Raw genomic sequence first — 14,497 nt, 5'->3', positions numbered from 1 at the left:
AACTATGAATAAGCCCTGAGCACCACTGCAAGTGGACATCAACCCAAAGAGCAATATTTTATGACCATAGTTCCTTCTAACCCAGTTCTTTCCTGTATCTATCAATTGATCATCTCTACCTCCCTTCACTGATACCATTTTCATCACTGGCCCCTGGCCCTCGAAATATCCTGGGATCCCACAGGCCATATCCCATGGGTACCAATTAGTAAATGCTCCTCTATGGTGCCTTTATTTATTTATTTTTGGCCACCCAGACTCAGGGTGGCTTTGAACTCAGTCATCACTCCTGGTGGGCTTGGGGGACCAAATGGGATGCCAGGAATTGAATCCAGGTCAGTTGCATGCGAAACAAATGGCTTACCTGCTGTACTATTGCTCTGGTTCCCTTATGATGCCTCAACACTGAGGGGGGGGTCAGAGCTGTGATCTGATAGTTTGCATGTATCAAAGCACTGGCATCAGTGATGTGGCATCACTACGCATCATGGAGGGGAGGAGTGAAAGAGTAAAAGTGTCGCTAAAGAAAATGCCCAAAATTATCACTATCCTTGTAAAAATTTAGTTAAAACTATTTTTTGATTATGCATTTAATTTGCATTGGGGACACATATGAAAATGTTCAGGTGCTACTCCAGGCTTTACACTCAGGAATTACTCCTTGTGATGCTTGGGATGCTGGGGATCAAACCTGGGTCAGCCACATGCATGGTAAGTGCCTTATGCACTGTACTATCACTTAGCTCCACAGATTACACATTTCTATATGCATTTCCAACAGTCCCTCTATGATTGCGGTATGTGTGCAGCACTGTGGCACCAAAGGACTAGGACCCTCCACCTGCATCCCAAGGTCACATATCCCACACCTTCTCCCACATCTCTATGGACGGGTCAAGATGGGAATTAGTGGGGCCGGAAAGATAGCATGGAGGTAAGGCATTTGCCTTGCATGCAAAGAACAGTGGTTCAAATCCTGGCATCCCATATGGTCTCCCGAGCCTGCCGGGGGTGATTTCTGAGTGTAGAGCCAGGATTAACCCCTGAGCACTGCCAGGTATGACCCAAAAACCAAAAAAAAAAAAAAAAGATGGGAATTAGTGCCACGATGAGATTTTGCATTTTATAGCTGAGATAGAACAATGTAAGGTTTATTCCAAGCGATGAGTAATCTGCCTCACATCTCACAGCTGTAAGATGGCTAAGTCCTGTGAATCACAATATAAGAAAGGAGATACTATCGTATGCCTGTCCAGGCCATGGGGGACTGCATGGGGACACTTCCCGGAGCTGAGACTCACCTGCAAGATCATAGAGCTCTGTGTCAGAGGCACTAGCCAAAGCTTCTTCCAGTTCTGGGTCGAGGGTCACTTTTTCTTCGACCGGCTTTCTCTCTATGGGCTTTTCCTTGGGGATAAAGACTCTCCCTTGGAATCAGAGAAGAAAACATGAGGTGATGCTGCATTCTGTGGCTAACGGGCCTGGCCAGTGAAGGCACTTCTGAGTGCAGGGGACCACATGGGATGCTCAGGGGACCACATGGGATGCTCAGGGGACCATGGAATGCCAGGGATTGAACCCAGGTTGGCAGTGAACTATGGTTCCAGCCACTAAAGAAATCAATTAGTCTTGCTCTCCAAGTATATGCTCTCCCCTGAATATGTATCTTGCTTGCTTGTCTCTATGTTTCTTTGTTTGCCTATATCTACTCTGGAGAAGCCTGTATTATCTCTCAACTATGTATTTCCCTTTTTATTACTCCTCACACATAGTTGTAAATAAGTGTCAATAATAACTTTCTTGACTCACCAAAAAATAAAATTAATTAAAACTGGAAGTGCTCAGGGGACCATATATGGTGCTGAGAATCAACCCAGGTTGATCTGAGTTATTTCCTGAGCACTGAACCAGGACTAGCAAACACTGAGCATCTCTGGGTATGGCACCCAAACAAACAAACAAACAAACAAACAAACAAAAAGAACCAAAAGTAATAATAAAAAAGATTTCAGAGCTGGAGACATAATGCAGTGAGGAAGGCACTTGCTTTCCACATGATCAAATCTGACTTCAGAATCAATCCAAATCAAACGCAAAGAAAGTGCCTTAACTGTCCTCTCTTTCTGACCTCCAACTGCGATTCTTAATTGCTGGGATGAAGCTAATGTCAATAACCTCCTGCCAGAGGAAGGAATGTGGGAGGAACTTTGCATTCTGCTGCACAGAGAGCTGAGAAGATGCCTGAGAGAAAGACGGGTAATTTTCTCCTCCTTCCTCATACCCCCACACTACTCTCAGACCAGGCAGGAGGGGTCTGGGGTGACAAGCCTCCAGCCAGTCTCTACTGCTGCCTCTCCATCTCCCAACCGCTTCTGGTGTCACAAGAGGGTCACAGACACATTCCCACCCAGAACACGGGCAGCCTGCAGAGAGCCTATTCCAGGGCCCTGCACCCTGGGAATTCTCCATCTACAGAGCCCACTGCTTCCCACTCGTTCTGCTCACCTCTGCGGTTTCTCCAGCTTTTCCCAAGCTGTGCATGTAACACAGGTGCCCTCCATCTTGACAGCTCCTGTATTCCTGCCTCCCCCAGGACCCTTCTCTACATTAGAGAGGATCAAGAAATGACCGGCTACCCCTCGAACTTTTATTCTGAGAAGTAAGCACCAGTTTCTCCTATCACTGCTGCAATATTAGTGTTAAGCAACCATGTTGTCACAGAAATAGCTGTATATGCTACTGCAATGCCTGAGTATCATTCCAATTGGTCTTATCCAACTTTACTTTCTATCTCTAGATTTCTTTAGGGAGGGGGTCCTGCACCAGCACTGCTTAAGACTAACTCATGGCTCTGTGCTCAGGGTTTATGAGTTTATGAGTTATGAGTGTTTCTGAGATCATATGTGGTACTGGGGATCAAACCTAGGTTAGCTGAGTGCAAGGCAGTTTGCCTTACTCCAGGAACGATCTCTAGTCTCCAACTTATTCTTTCTTCCTTCTTTTTATATTTGTTTTGGATCATAACCAATGCTCAGGTACTCATTCCTGGCAGGACTGTGGGACACTGCAGATGGTTCCTCAGCACCACCAGGAATAATCCCTGAGCACTGAGCCAGGAGTAGTAAACCTTGAGCATCTCTGGGTGTGGCTCCCAAACAAATAAAAAAACCCAAAGCAACAATAAAAAACAATTGCAGGTGGGGCTGGATCCCAGGTTTGATTCCCAGGATCCCATATGGTCTCCTGACCCTGCTAGGAGCGATTTCTGAGTGCAAAGTCAGAAGTAAGCCCTGAGCACTGCCAAAAAATAAATACCAAAGTAAATAAAAAACCAAAATAAATAAATTAAAAAAAAAATAAAGGATTGCAGGGCTGGAGACAGAGTGCAGTGGGGAAGGAACTTGCTTTCCATGTGACCAAACCTGACTTCAGACCCTAAGCATCTGATATGCTGAGCAGAGCCAGAAGCCAGCCCTGAGCATCACATCACTGGGTGTGGCCTCAAAACAAAAAGGAAATAAGTTATTATCAAATGCCAAGTGGTTATTTGATTAGCCCATTCTGCCATGGCTTAGATAATACACATTAATTATGTGGGAGTAGTTCTGGGCTCTGAGAGGTATAATACAAAGTGTCTGTCTTGGGGCCGAAGAGATAGCATGGAGGTAAGGCGTTCGCCTTGCATGCAGAAGGACAGTGGTTCCAATCCTGGCATTCCATATGGTCCCCTGAGCCTGCCAGGAGCGATTTCTGATCATAGAGCCAGGAATAACCCCTGAGTGCTGCTAGGTGTGACCCAAAAACCAAAAAAAAAAAAAAAAAAGTCTGTATTCATTCTTGCAGTCTCTCCACCATCAGCATAGTAGAAAGAGCCCAGCCTAGGCTCACCTGGCCTCCAATGCAATGGCTGGTGTCAGGCTTGCTCCGAGTGACAAGCAGCCTTGGGAAACACGCTCCACCACTCTCATTTTTCTCTAGGCCCTGACTGCCACTACAGGTTCAGCTTCCGTGGCAGAACCTGTGTCAAGTCACCCCACCCCAGTCCTTACCTTTCTTCTCTCCTGTGAAGGGCACAAAGTCCTCCCTGTCCTTCTGCTCTAGCGCCTCCTTCTCCAGGTACATGAGCAGATGCTCACGGTCAAATGGCCCTGTGGCGCTTTTCTTGGTCTGGTCTTTCTGCCGGAACCCAGCAGGCAGCAGAGCACTCTGATGAGAGAGCCAGAGAATGAGAGACAGCGAGGATGAGAGAGTAAGAGAATAAACAAGAAAATAAGAGTGGAGAGCGAGAGAGTGAGTGAGTGAGTGAGTGAGTGAGTGAGTGAGTGAGTGAGTGAGAGAGAGAGAGAGAAAGAGAGAGAGAGAGAGCAGTGGGTAGGGTGTTTGTGATTTCTAAGCAGAGCCAGGACTAACCAGAGCGCTGCTGGGTGTGGTCCCAAAACAAAAAACAAACAAAAAAGATGGTAATAGAAGAGACAGTCCCACTCACCAGACCTCTTCCAAGCACGACACTTAGGTATTAAAGATTTGTGCCCCAGACCCTTCGAGCAGGCATAAAGAGTTGTGCATCAGGAGTGGGTACACTGATACTTTAATTTCTAATCCTTCTACTAGAAGAGATTTAGGGTATGGTTTGGGAGCCACACACATGGTGCTAAGGGCTTACTCCAGGCTCTGTACTCCTGGAAGTACTTGGAAGGCCATATGGGATACCAGGGTTCAAAATAGTGTTGGCCAGGTGTGCAAGGCAAGAGAGACAGTGTAGTGAGAAAGACACTTGCTTTCCACATGGCCAATATTTTCTCTTTTCGCTCTAAATTGAACTGTCTTCCATCAACTAATGGAAAACATTCTCCATGTATATTAAACCTACTTGAGAAATAAATGATCCAATCATAGATGTGGCTACTCAGGTTCTCCATGAACACGAAAAGCCAGTGAGCTGAACCTCTACTGAAAGAACAGAACTGGAGCGAGCCATGGGGTGTTGACCCTCTTTGGTTTTGGGAAGCCACGATATTCTCCCAAGCCAGGCCACTCACCTCGGGATCCAGGTCATCAAGAACATTTTCCAACTGCTTCAGCTCCTCTTCTGAGAGTTTGCCAAGCAATTCATCTTCATCAATGTTCTTGTATTTCTCCAGCTCTTTTTGGAAAGGAAGTGCCATGGTTTCTTATAGACCTTTCTGAGAACACTGAAGGGGAAACTTCAGAACAGAACTACTGAAAAACAAAACCCAAAAAGCATGGTATGAAGCTGTCCTCCCTACATGCCATGTTCTGTATATCAAAGGTAAATCAATGACATTTTAAAAACAAAACAGGAGAGATAAATGGCTGAGCACATACTTTACTTGCTGGGGACCCAGGTTTGATTTCTGACATTACATTATATACCCCTACTCCCGCCCCAAACACTACTTCCCCAATTTACAGATGACCAGAAATAACCCCAAGTTCAAAACCAGAATTAGCCCTCGAGTACCACCAGGTATGAGTCCCAAATCAAATGAAACACTTTTATAATCTTCTTTTGACAAACAGATTATTTCAGTAAGCAAGGTTATGCTAGCTACCAATAAAGTCTACTAAATGAGTAACTCAGTGAATAGGTAATATTAATTCTCGTTTGCAGAGCAATCCAATTGTTTACAGAGTGCTTTCATACACATGAATTCACTTACTTGAATCATTTTTGGGGGGTGAGATGGGGGTCGGGCCACACCCAGTGGTGTTCAGGGATCAGTTCTGGCTGGACTCAGAGGGCCACTGCCAGAGATCAAACCCGGTTTTGCCATGTGCAAGGCAAGTGACAAAACCTTGTACAATTTCTCTAGCCCCAAATAATGGGGATCTTGGCAACAACCAGAAAGAAGCCTGGACTGATAGGAAAGTCCTGTTTCATGGAAGACCCTGGGGCCAAGGTGCTAGTCTCCTCACCAAGAGCCCAGAGCTGGGTGTGCCAGGTCCCTGAGTGCTGGTATAGTGGGTGAGTGTCTTCCTACCACTCACTCAGCCTTCCCCAGCTTCCCACACTGACCAGCAATGGACAATGCACTGATTGTAAGGCACTGTAAGCAGACTTGTGTCTTCAGAGAGAGTGATGCGAAGAATACAAAATGGGGTTCATTCAGGAAGAAGCATTTGGCCCAGTTCTGTGAGAAAGTGTTGTCCAGGAACTCCCTTGAAGCTAAACTAAATCAGATGCTGAAATCTTGGCTGCAGAATTGCTCCCTCCACTGTGCTTCTTCCTTCATCTCCCATTCTCATTTCTTTGTTGCTGTTTTAGCTGGTCTCCCTCTACATTTTTTAATCTCGAATCCTTTAATCTTTCAATTCTCTGTTAAATACCACCTCACTCCTAAACTTCCACACCAAATAGAATTTCTTATCACTTTTCCTTGCAGAGGATATTACAGATGATCCCCAGAAATATCACAGTGCATTCAGAAAATAGCAATGAGCTTCACAGATTATGTCTCTTTAGGAAGGGATTAACATCCACAGCATCTTTTACTCATGGCAGTTAGGATTTGCCCAACTCAATTATAGAAAACAGAAAAACAAAAGATAAACCAAAATATGTTATATTCCCAAAGAAGTTCACAAGTCAGTGAACAAAAAATGGCAAGAGCAACACTTGACAAGTAGACCTACTGTCTACGGTAGGTGTTAGAAACACTGGAAGGGCCTGGAGACAGTACAGGAGTTAGGGCACACCCAGGTTCAGTCCCCAGCATCACATGGCCTCCCAAACGTTTCCAAAGGCTCACAGGCATCATGTGCCCCCAAAGGCCCATGGGATCCATAGATCTACAGAGCCGGAGAGTGCTCTCTTTGGGACCTTGCATTGAACTGCTGGTCTGGTTGGCCCAAAACCACCAGGAGGGGACCCCAGATCTCCTGTGCACCACATGGAAGGCATCACCCTAAAATCACACACAAAAAAGATCATTAGGTTTGGGGAAGACACTGAAAAAGAGACCCCTCTTATGCTCAGGTATCACTCCTGGTGTGGCTCCAGGACCAGATGAGGTGCTGGGAACTGAACCCAGGGTCAATAATATACAAGTGCCTAGACCCCTGCAACTCTCTCTAACTCTCTCTCTCTCTCTCTCTCTCTCTCTCTCTCTCTCTCTCTCTCTCTCAGGGTCAATAATATACAAGTGCCTAGACCCCTGCAACTCTCTCTAACTCTCTCTCTCTCTCTCTCTCTCTCTCTCTCTCTCTCTCAAATGGTAAGTGTGAAGCACAGTGACGGAGAAGACCACTGATTATGAGAAGTTTGCTTCCTTATTAAGTCAGCAAGCTCAAGTTTAAAGTTTTCCATTTAGGTTTCTTTTTCACATACAAAGCCAGTCTCTTTCTCTCCCATCAGGAGACACCTGGTAACCTTTCTTCATTGATATGCTCCAATTAAAGCATCCAAACAACGAAACCCCATCCTATGAATGTCAAAAAACAATCAGATTATATAACCAGGTTCTGGTTCCAGCTCTTACCAATGGGGTTGCATAGTACTGGACAAGAATGCCAGCCCACCAGGCCTTTGCCCCTGATGAAATGGTAAACCTTCCTTCCCAATGACTTCTTAACACTGTTTACTGTTTGTTTTTAGGTCACACCAAACTGTGCTCGGGCCTTCGTACTGGCTCTGCACACTGGGGATCATTCTTGGCAACTTTGGGAGACCATATGAGATGGCAGAGAATGAACCTAGGTTAGCCGTGGTAAGGCAAGTGCCCTATCACTCTCTCTCTCTCTCTCTCTCTCTCTCTCTCTCTCTCTCTCATCACTCTCTCTTGGGCCCCAATACTTCATATGAAATTGAGATATTTCCATAGCTGATTCTTAGTCTACAACTGCTACTGTCCAGTTTCATTCAAGGTATCCTTACTAACCCACTGTATGCACAGATATCAATAGCACCAGCATCAAGGTCTGGAGCAATAATACAACAGGTAGGGTGTTTGTCCTGTATATAGTCAATCAGGGTTTGATCTCCAGCACTCCATATGCCCCCCTGAGCTTGCCAGGAGTAATTCCTGAGCACTGTTGGGTGTGGCACCAAAACTAAAACTAACAAAAGCACCAGCATCAAATGAGCAGTATAAATAACAAGAATAAAATCTCCGGGATTTTCAGAAACAATGGAACACTTTTAAAACCTGGCATGTGGGGTAGGGGGGCAAGTAAGGGGCTGGAAATGTCACGTCTCAGGTGTCTTCAGCTATCAACAGAAGCAGATTGATCAGTTTCACATGATTAGAGTTGGCTTAAAATCCTAGTGTCTGGGCCAGAGAGAGTTCAAGGGTGAAGCACTGGCCTTGCATACAGCTGGCCAGGTTTGATCTCTAGCATCACATATGTCCCCAAACACTCTGCCTGGAGTGATTCCTGAGCATAGAGCCAGGAGTAAGCCCTGAAGACTGCTGGTTGTGGCTCCAAATCCAAAAACAAAACAAAACAAAAAACAAAAAAACGCCATTAAGAACAACAATAGGGGCTGGGAAGGTGGCGCTAGAGGTAAGGTGTCTGCCTTGCAAGCGCTAGCGTAGGACAGACCACGGTTTGATCCCCCGGCGTCCCATATGGTCCCCCAAGCCAGAGGCGAATTCTGAGCGCATAGCCAGGAGTAACCTCAGAGTGTCAAATGGGTGTGGCCCAAAAACAAACAAAAAAAAATTAACAATTGGGGCCAGAGAGATAGCATGGAGATAGAGCATTTGCCTTGCATGCAGAAGGACAGTGGTTCAAATCCCAGCATCCCATATGGTCTCCCGGGGCCTGCCAGGAATGACTTCTGAGCATAGAGCTGGAAGTAACCCCTGAGCACAGCCGGATGTGACCCAAACTCCCCCCCAAAAACCAAAAAAAAAAAACTAAAAAAAATATTATGGGGGCAGAGCATTAGCACAGTGGTAGGGCGTTTGCCTTGCACACAACCAATCCAGGTTCAATTCCTGGAATCCCATATGGTCCTCCAAACCTACCAGGAGCTATTTCTGAGTGCAGAGCCAGGAGTAAGCCCTGAGCACCACTGGGTATGACCCTAAAACAAAACAAAACAAAGCGAAACCCAACATATTACCAATTTGTTTTGTTGGTTTTTCCTCCAAGTACACAGGGTTGGCTTTTAAAATGTTTACCTGCCTGGTGTGACCCCAAAACAAAAAATAAAACAAAATATATAAAATCTTTATCTGTATAGTAGCTTTACTTGAAATAGATATAAAAGCGTCAATAATCTGAAACCATCGTCAGTAGAAGGAATAAATTGTGGCATACACACACAGTGTGTATGCCAGTCAGGAGTCAGGAACAAACCTGATTTTCTGTAGCCAGTTAATTTATCTGTGCTCTTCTCCCCAGGGCCTTGGTGCAATGGCTGCAAATAGCAGTCCCCCAGGTGGAGTCGCAGCCCATGGCACCCGAGTCTTTAGAGAATCCCAGGGAACGGTGGTCAGGGTAGGCTTTGGACATATCATTATGTCCATTGCACTAAGCTGCTAAGCTGAGCAAGGGACATTGTGACTATGACTCTGCACAAGGTCAAATTAAATTCCCTGCATGCCAGAAGAAGTACATCTCCACTAATTGGGGCTTTGCCAAGTCTAAAGCTAAGCTTAATGACTGGAATGCGGCCCATTCCAGATGGCTCTGTGGCCAAGTACAGCCCAAATGATGGGCCTCTGGGCCAAAGGCAGGTCCAACACTCCTGAGAGTCTCAGAGTCTGCCCATCCCAAGTGTCTGTTCCCCATACCACTCCAGTAAATCCTACTTCCTACACACTGCAAACACACACACACCATACATAAGAATATTTAAAAAAAAAAGAATGAACTATTGCAATACGTAGCTCTAACAAGAATCCCCAAATAATTATAATAAATCGAAGAAACCAGTATGAATGCATCCAGTATAAACATAAATAGATCTGTATGATAGAGTACTTAGGGGTGGGAAACAAGTAGGGAAGAAAATTAGGGGAGCAAACCTGGGGGCCCGAGGAAACTTTGGGGGTTGTTTCCTGCCTCCAGGACAGAAGAGAAGGGAACAGTCTAGGGCCGAAGAGATTGCATGGAGGTAGTTTGCCTTGCATGCAGAGACAGTGGTTCAAATCCTGGCATCCCATATGGTCCCCTGAGCCTGCCAGGAGTGATTTCTGAGCATAGAGCCAGGATTAACCCCTGAGCGCTGGCGGGTGTGACTCAAATTCCTCAGTGAGACCTTATTCAGGTTCCCAGATAACAGCATTTTCCAGGACCCAGGAAAAACCCCATGCAAATCGCTCACTCTGCCTTTATTCCATCTATGCACTTAGCCTTGGTCATCCTCACCAATATCTGTGAGTGGGGAACAACACCTCAGTGCTCCTCAGTACTATAATCCCAGCTCCCAACAGGTCTTGACCCAGCCCACAGCTACTGTGCAAGCAATGTCCATTGCAGGAGGTGATCTCAGAGATCACCGGCTCAGATCTCGTCTCACCATGTCCACGGTCCCTAGTCAGAATGTTGGGCGAGGCTGAGCAACATCATGGGTAGGGTGCTTGCCTTGCACATGGCTGACTTGGGTTTGATCCCTGGCATGTCATATGGTCCCTGAGCCTGCCAGAAATGATTCCTGAGTACAGAGCCAGGGGTAACCCCTGAGCACTGCCAGGTGTGGCAAAAACAAACAAAACGAACAAAAAAACCAAAGAATGAAATAGAGACAACTGTAGAAGAATGTGGTTGTGCTTCCTTCTCTTTTTGTTTTCTCAGAACATAAAAAAATCTTATAATATGGGGCCGGGAAGGTGGCGCTAGAGGTAAGGTGTCTGCCTTGCAAGCGCTAGCGTAGGACGGACCGGGGTTCGATCCCCCGGCGTCCCATATGGTCCCCCCAAGCCAGGAGTGACTTCTGAGCGCATAGCCAGGAGTAACCCCTGAGCATCAAACGGGTGTGGCCCAAAAACCAAAAAAAAAAAAATTCTTATAATATAAAGGTGTTGGTCTCTCAGTCAATTCTATGCCAAATTAAGACAAGCAAATACTTGGACTTTCTGCAGTGGCCTCTGTCCAGGGAGGACACTCCTCTTTCTAACACATTCGTTATTTACCTCAGTTCCTAGTTCCCTTTTCATGCACATCTAGCTTTCTATTTTCCTCTTTAACAGCACCAAAAAAATCCTAAAGAATGGGTGATGTCATATTTCTTTATATTCCTAGTTTTTTAGAGGGGTAGAACCCAATTGTGCTTAGGGCTTACTCCTGACTCTGTCTCAGGGATCATTCCTGTGTAGTTTAGAAGCCCATATGTGGTACCAGAGATTGAACATGGATTGAGTGCACGGAAGACAAGCACCCTACTCTATGTGTTATCTTTCTGGCCCAATATTCCTGGTTTTCTCAAGCTCAGATTGGTACAGTAACTTAGAAAATATTTACTGAAAGCCACAATTCCCAGAGACTGCTGAGACTACCAAGGTGAACAAAACAGATGCACCCCTATAACACAAGTGCCAAACCCAATGGTGCTTACAGATTAGTAGGGAAAGAGACTGCTCAATTAGTTACCATTATATATTAGCTCTACATTACAAAACCTGTGAGAACAAGTTGGATATGTTGTACCAATAAACCAGTGTGTTCTGTCTGGTTCAGAAAACAAAGCCAAAGTATCCCTCCAGAACACAACTCTGAGCTGGGCTGCCATAGCATTGGGGATGACTTATTCTCAAGTAAGAAAGCTGATAAAGGAGAACTTAATACTTATTGTCATCAATTTGCTGAAGAAACAAATTATTTTGTTGTTGGTCACATCTTGTCTCAGGCTAATTTCTGTCGCTGAGATCAAGATCAGGGATCATGCTTGGTGGGCACAGGGAACCAGATGGGATGTTGGTGATCAAACTATGGTTAGCTGTTTGCAAGGCAGATGACCTACCTGTTGTACTATAACTCTGACCTCTAAATTGAGTCTTTTCATTGTTGTTGTTGGTTTGGGGCCATATCTGGCAGTGGTTAAAGCTTATTCCTGACTGCACTCAGATCACTTCTGTCAGGGATTAGGGGAACATATGGGAAATTCTGGAGATCAAACCCTGGCATCTATAAGGCAAGTACCCTACTTGCTGTGCTATCTCTCTGGCCCCAATAGTTCGTAAGAAATTTTAACTAGAGAACCAAGTTGCCAAGAGTCCATCAGTATATTTTAAAACCGGTAAATTATTAGGACATAATTGGTATAGCAATTTATTATCTCCCAAAACATGGTTGACTCAGGGTTAGAGACATGTTCTGCATGTGTGAGGTTCTGGGTTCAATCTCCAGGATTGTAAACAACATTTAATTCTATACATTTAATTCCTCTTGAGTAGTAAGTAAAGATAGATAGACACACAGAAATAAACAGTTACAGCCCATAATTTTCAAGGCAGATGACCCAGGGAAGTCTGATTTAACAATGAAATACTTCCTGTCATATTCTGTGAAATAATTGGAGTTGAAGGACAGAGAATGGGGAAGGTATTTCAGGATATCTATTCCTATATCTGTATATCTCAAGGCAACTAGAAAGAGCTGGAAAAAATGACATTTTCTTCTCAATTTTCCAATCTCCCATGTTTGCCAGAGCTCAGGCTGTGCACAGAAATAGTTCCCTTTCCTAACAATAGGGCTTAATAGGTGCACTGATGTACCACCTGCTTTTGGCTTAGAAGAGCACAAATTACTGAAAGCATGGGCCCTGGAGTCCGCCTGCGTGATGGGTAGATTCAGCAGCAACAGACCTCAGTCTGGCTCAATTTCCATGCCTCTGTTCTTTTCTTTGTAAAAGAGACAAAGAAAAATACTTATCTCAGAAGGCAGGGGTGATGCTTAATAAAATAATGTGGGTACATGGCACAGTGCCTAAGCAAGTACAAGCCTTAGTCAAAGCCAATTTTTTAGTCCTTGGTCTGGGGATAATATTATTGGGGGTTACAAATCTCACTAGAATTTGTTGGGCACGAATTTGCAACCATCCCCTGTAACGGTACAGATGATGGGCAGCCAGCTGCCATGTGAAGATGGGCCAAGGCAAGAGATAGGTTATCAGGGAAGGAAGCAGCCAAGAAAGCTTGTGCAGGCGATCTTACTTCTGCCTGGACTGTCATCTGCTTTCTGATTTTCTTGGCAGTTTCAACTTCCTGCTGCAGCCTTACTCCTTGGCCAGGCTCCGAGCTGCTTTTTGAGTTGTTTTTTGACTTTGGTCTGCCTACTCGCCTTTCAGTTGAGTATCTGCATTTTTTTGTTTTTGTTTTTGTTTTTGGGGCCATACCTGGTGATGCTCAGGGGTTACTCCTGGCTATGCTCTCAGAAATTTCTCCTGGCTTGGGGGACCTTATGGGACGCCTGGGGATCAAACTGCGGTCATCCTAGGTCAGCTGTGTGCAAGGCTGCACCATCGCTCCGGCCCAAGTAGCTGTATCTTACCTTTTTCTTTTTTTTTGGCTTTTGGCTTTTGGGTCACACCCAGCAGCACTCAGGGGTTACTCCTGGCTCTACGCTCAGAAATCGCTCCTGGCAGGCTCAGGGGACCATATGGGATGCGGGATTCGAACCACTGTCCTTCTGCATGCAAGGCAAATGTCCTATGTCCATGATATCTCTCCGGCCCCTCTTTTTAGTTTTTGTCTGTTCGTTCTAGCTAACACTTAGGTTTCGGCATTTGGGAAGTCAGGGGCCTCTAAATCCCAGTCTGACTCCATGAACACACTACTTTTAAACTACTTTAAACTCTGGGTTCATATGCTTTCCTGACTTCTATCTGCATGTCTTCTTTTATTTTTCACTGGGGGTGCAAACCTGGAAATTATGGGGCTAATTACTCCTGGTCTTAAGCTCAGGAATCACTCCTGGCAGTGCTCAGGGGACCAATATGGGATGCTGAAATTGAATACATGGAAGGCAAGCACTACCTATTGTACTATCTCTTTGGCCCCTACTAATGTCTTCTTTGACCCACATACTTTGTTCCTTTCTTTGTCATCTAAAGAACAATTATTATTATTATTTTTTTGGGGGGGTGAGTGAGGGGACTGGGGATAAGAATTGGCAGTGCTTAGAGCACCTACCTAATAGTGTTCAGAGGACCAGGTATAAGGCAGGGGATTTGAATAAGGGCTGGCTGCCTGCAAGGCAAATGCCTCAATTCCTGTAATATCTCTTCAGTCCCCAATTAAGTTTCTATAATGCTTTGTTTTAACCTTTAGTGTTAAACACACGCTTACTCACTCCTGTTTAGCAAGGTAATATGGAAAAGGGGCATTATAAATACTGGGAAGGACTGTCCCGAATGCACCGGGTGAAGCACAACCCAGTTCATTAAACATCTGATTCTTCTAGGCACTTCAACAAGGTGTCTCCTGATTCTTTCTGAGGGCTCAGTCCTGATTTACTCCTTACTTTCCCTGTCCAGACTTGGCATGGCTGGCCTTGTTCTGCTCCATGAGCCACTGTGACCCAGAGTCTC

At 45.2% G+C, this 14,497-nt stretch overlaps 1 protein-coding gene across 1 annotated transcript in view; it reads right to left on the bottom strand.

Annotated features, from left to right (window-relative positions):
• Positions 1-5,217, bottom strand: part of TMOD2 (tropomodulin 2) — a 35,799-nt gene extending 30,582 nt beyond the window's left edge. Inside the window, exons 1-3 of the mRNA XM_049778214.1 lie at positions 5,040-5,217; positions 4,050-4,206; positions 1,302-1,427 (exon numbers count right to left, since the gene is read on the bottom strand). Coding sequence (XP_049634171.1) covers positions 1,302-1,427; positions 4,050-4,206; positions 5,040-5,165 — 409 coding nt within the window. The 5' untranslated portion in view covers positions 5,166-5,217. The remainder of the gene's footprint in view (positions 1-1,301; positions 1,428-4,049; positions 4,207-5,039) is intronic.
• Between the last annotated feature and the right edge of the window lie 9,280 nt (positions 5,218-14,497).

Source organism: Suncus etruscus, chromosome 1, assembly GCF_024139225.1.
Source record: "Suncus etruscus isolate mSunEtr1 chromosome 1, mSunEtr1.pri.cur, whole genome shotgun sequence".
Lineage (NCBI taxonomy): Eukaryota > Metazoa > Chordata > Mammalia > Eulipotyphla > Soricidae > Suncus > Suncus etruscus.
The sequence above is the reverse complement of the archived record's forward strand: the minus strand, read 5'-3'. Positions and strand labels throughout refer to the sequence as shown.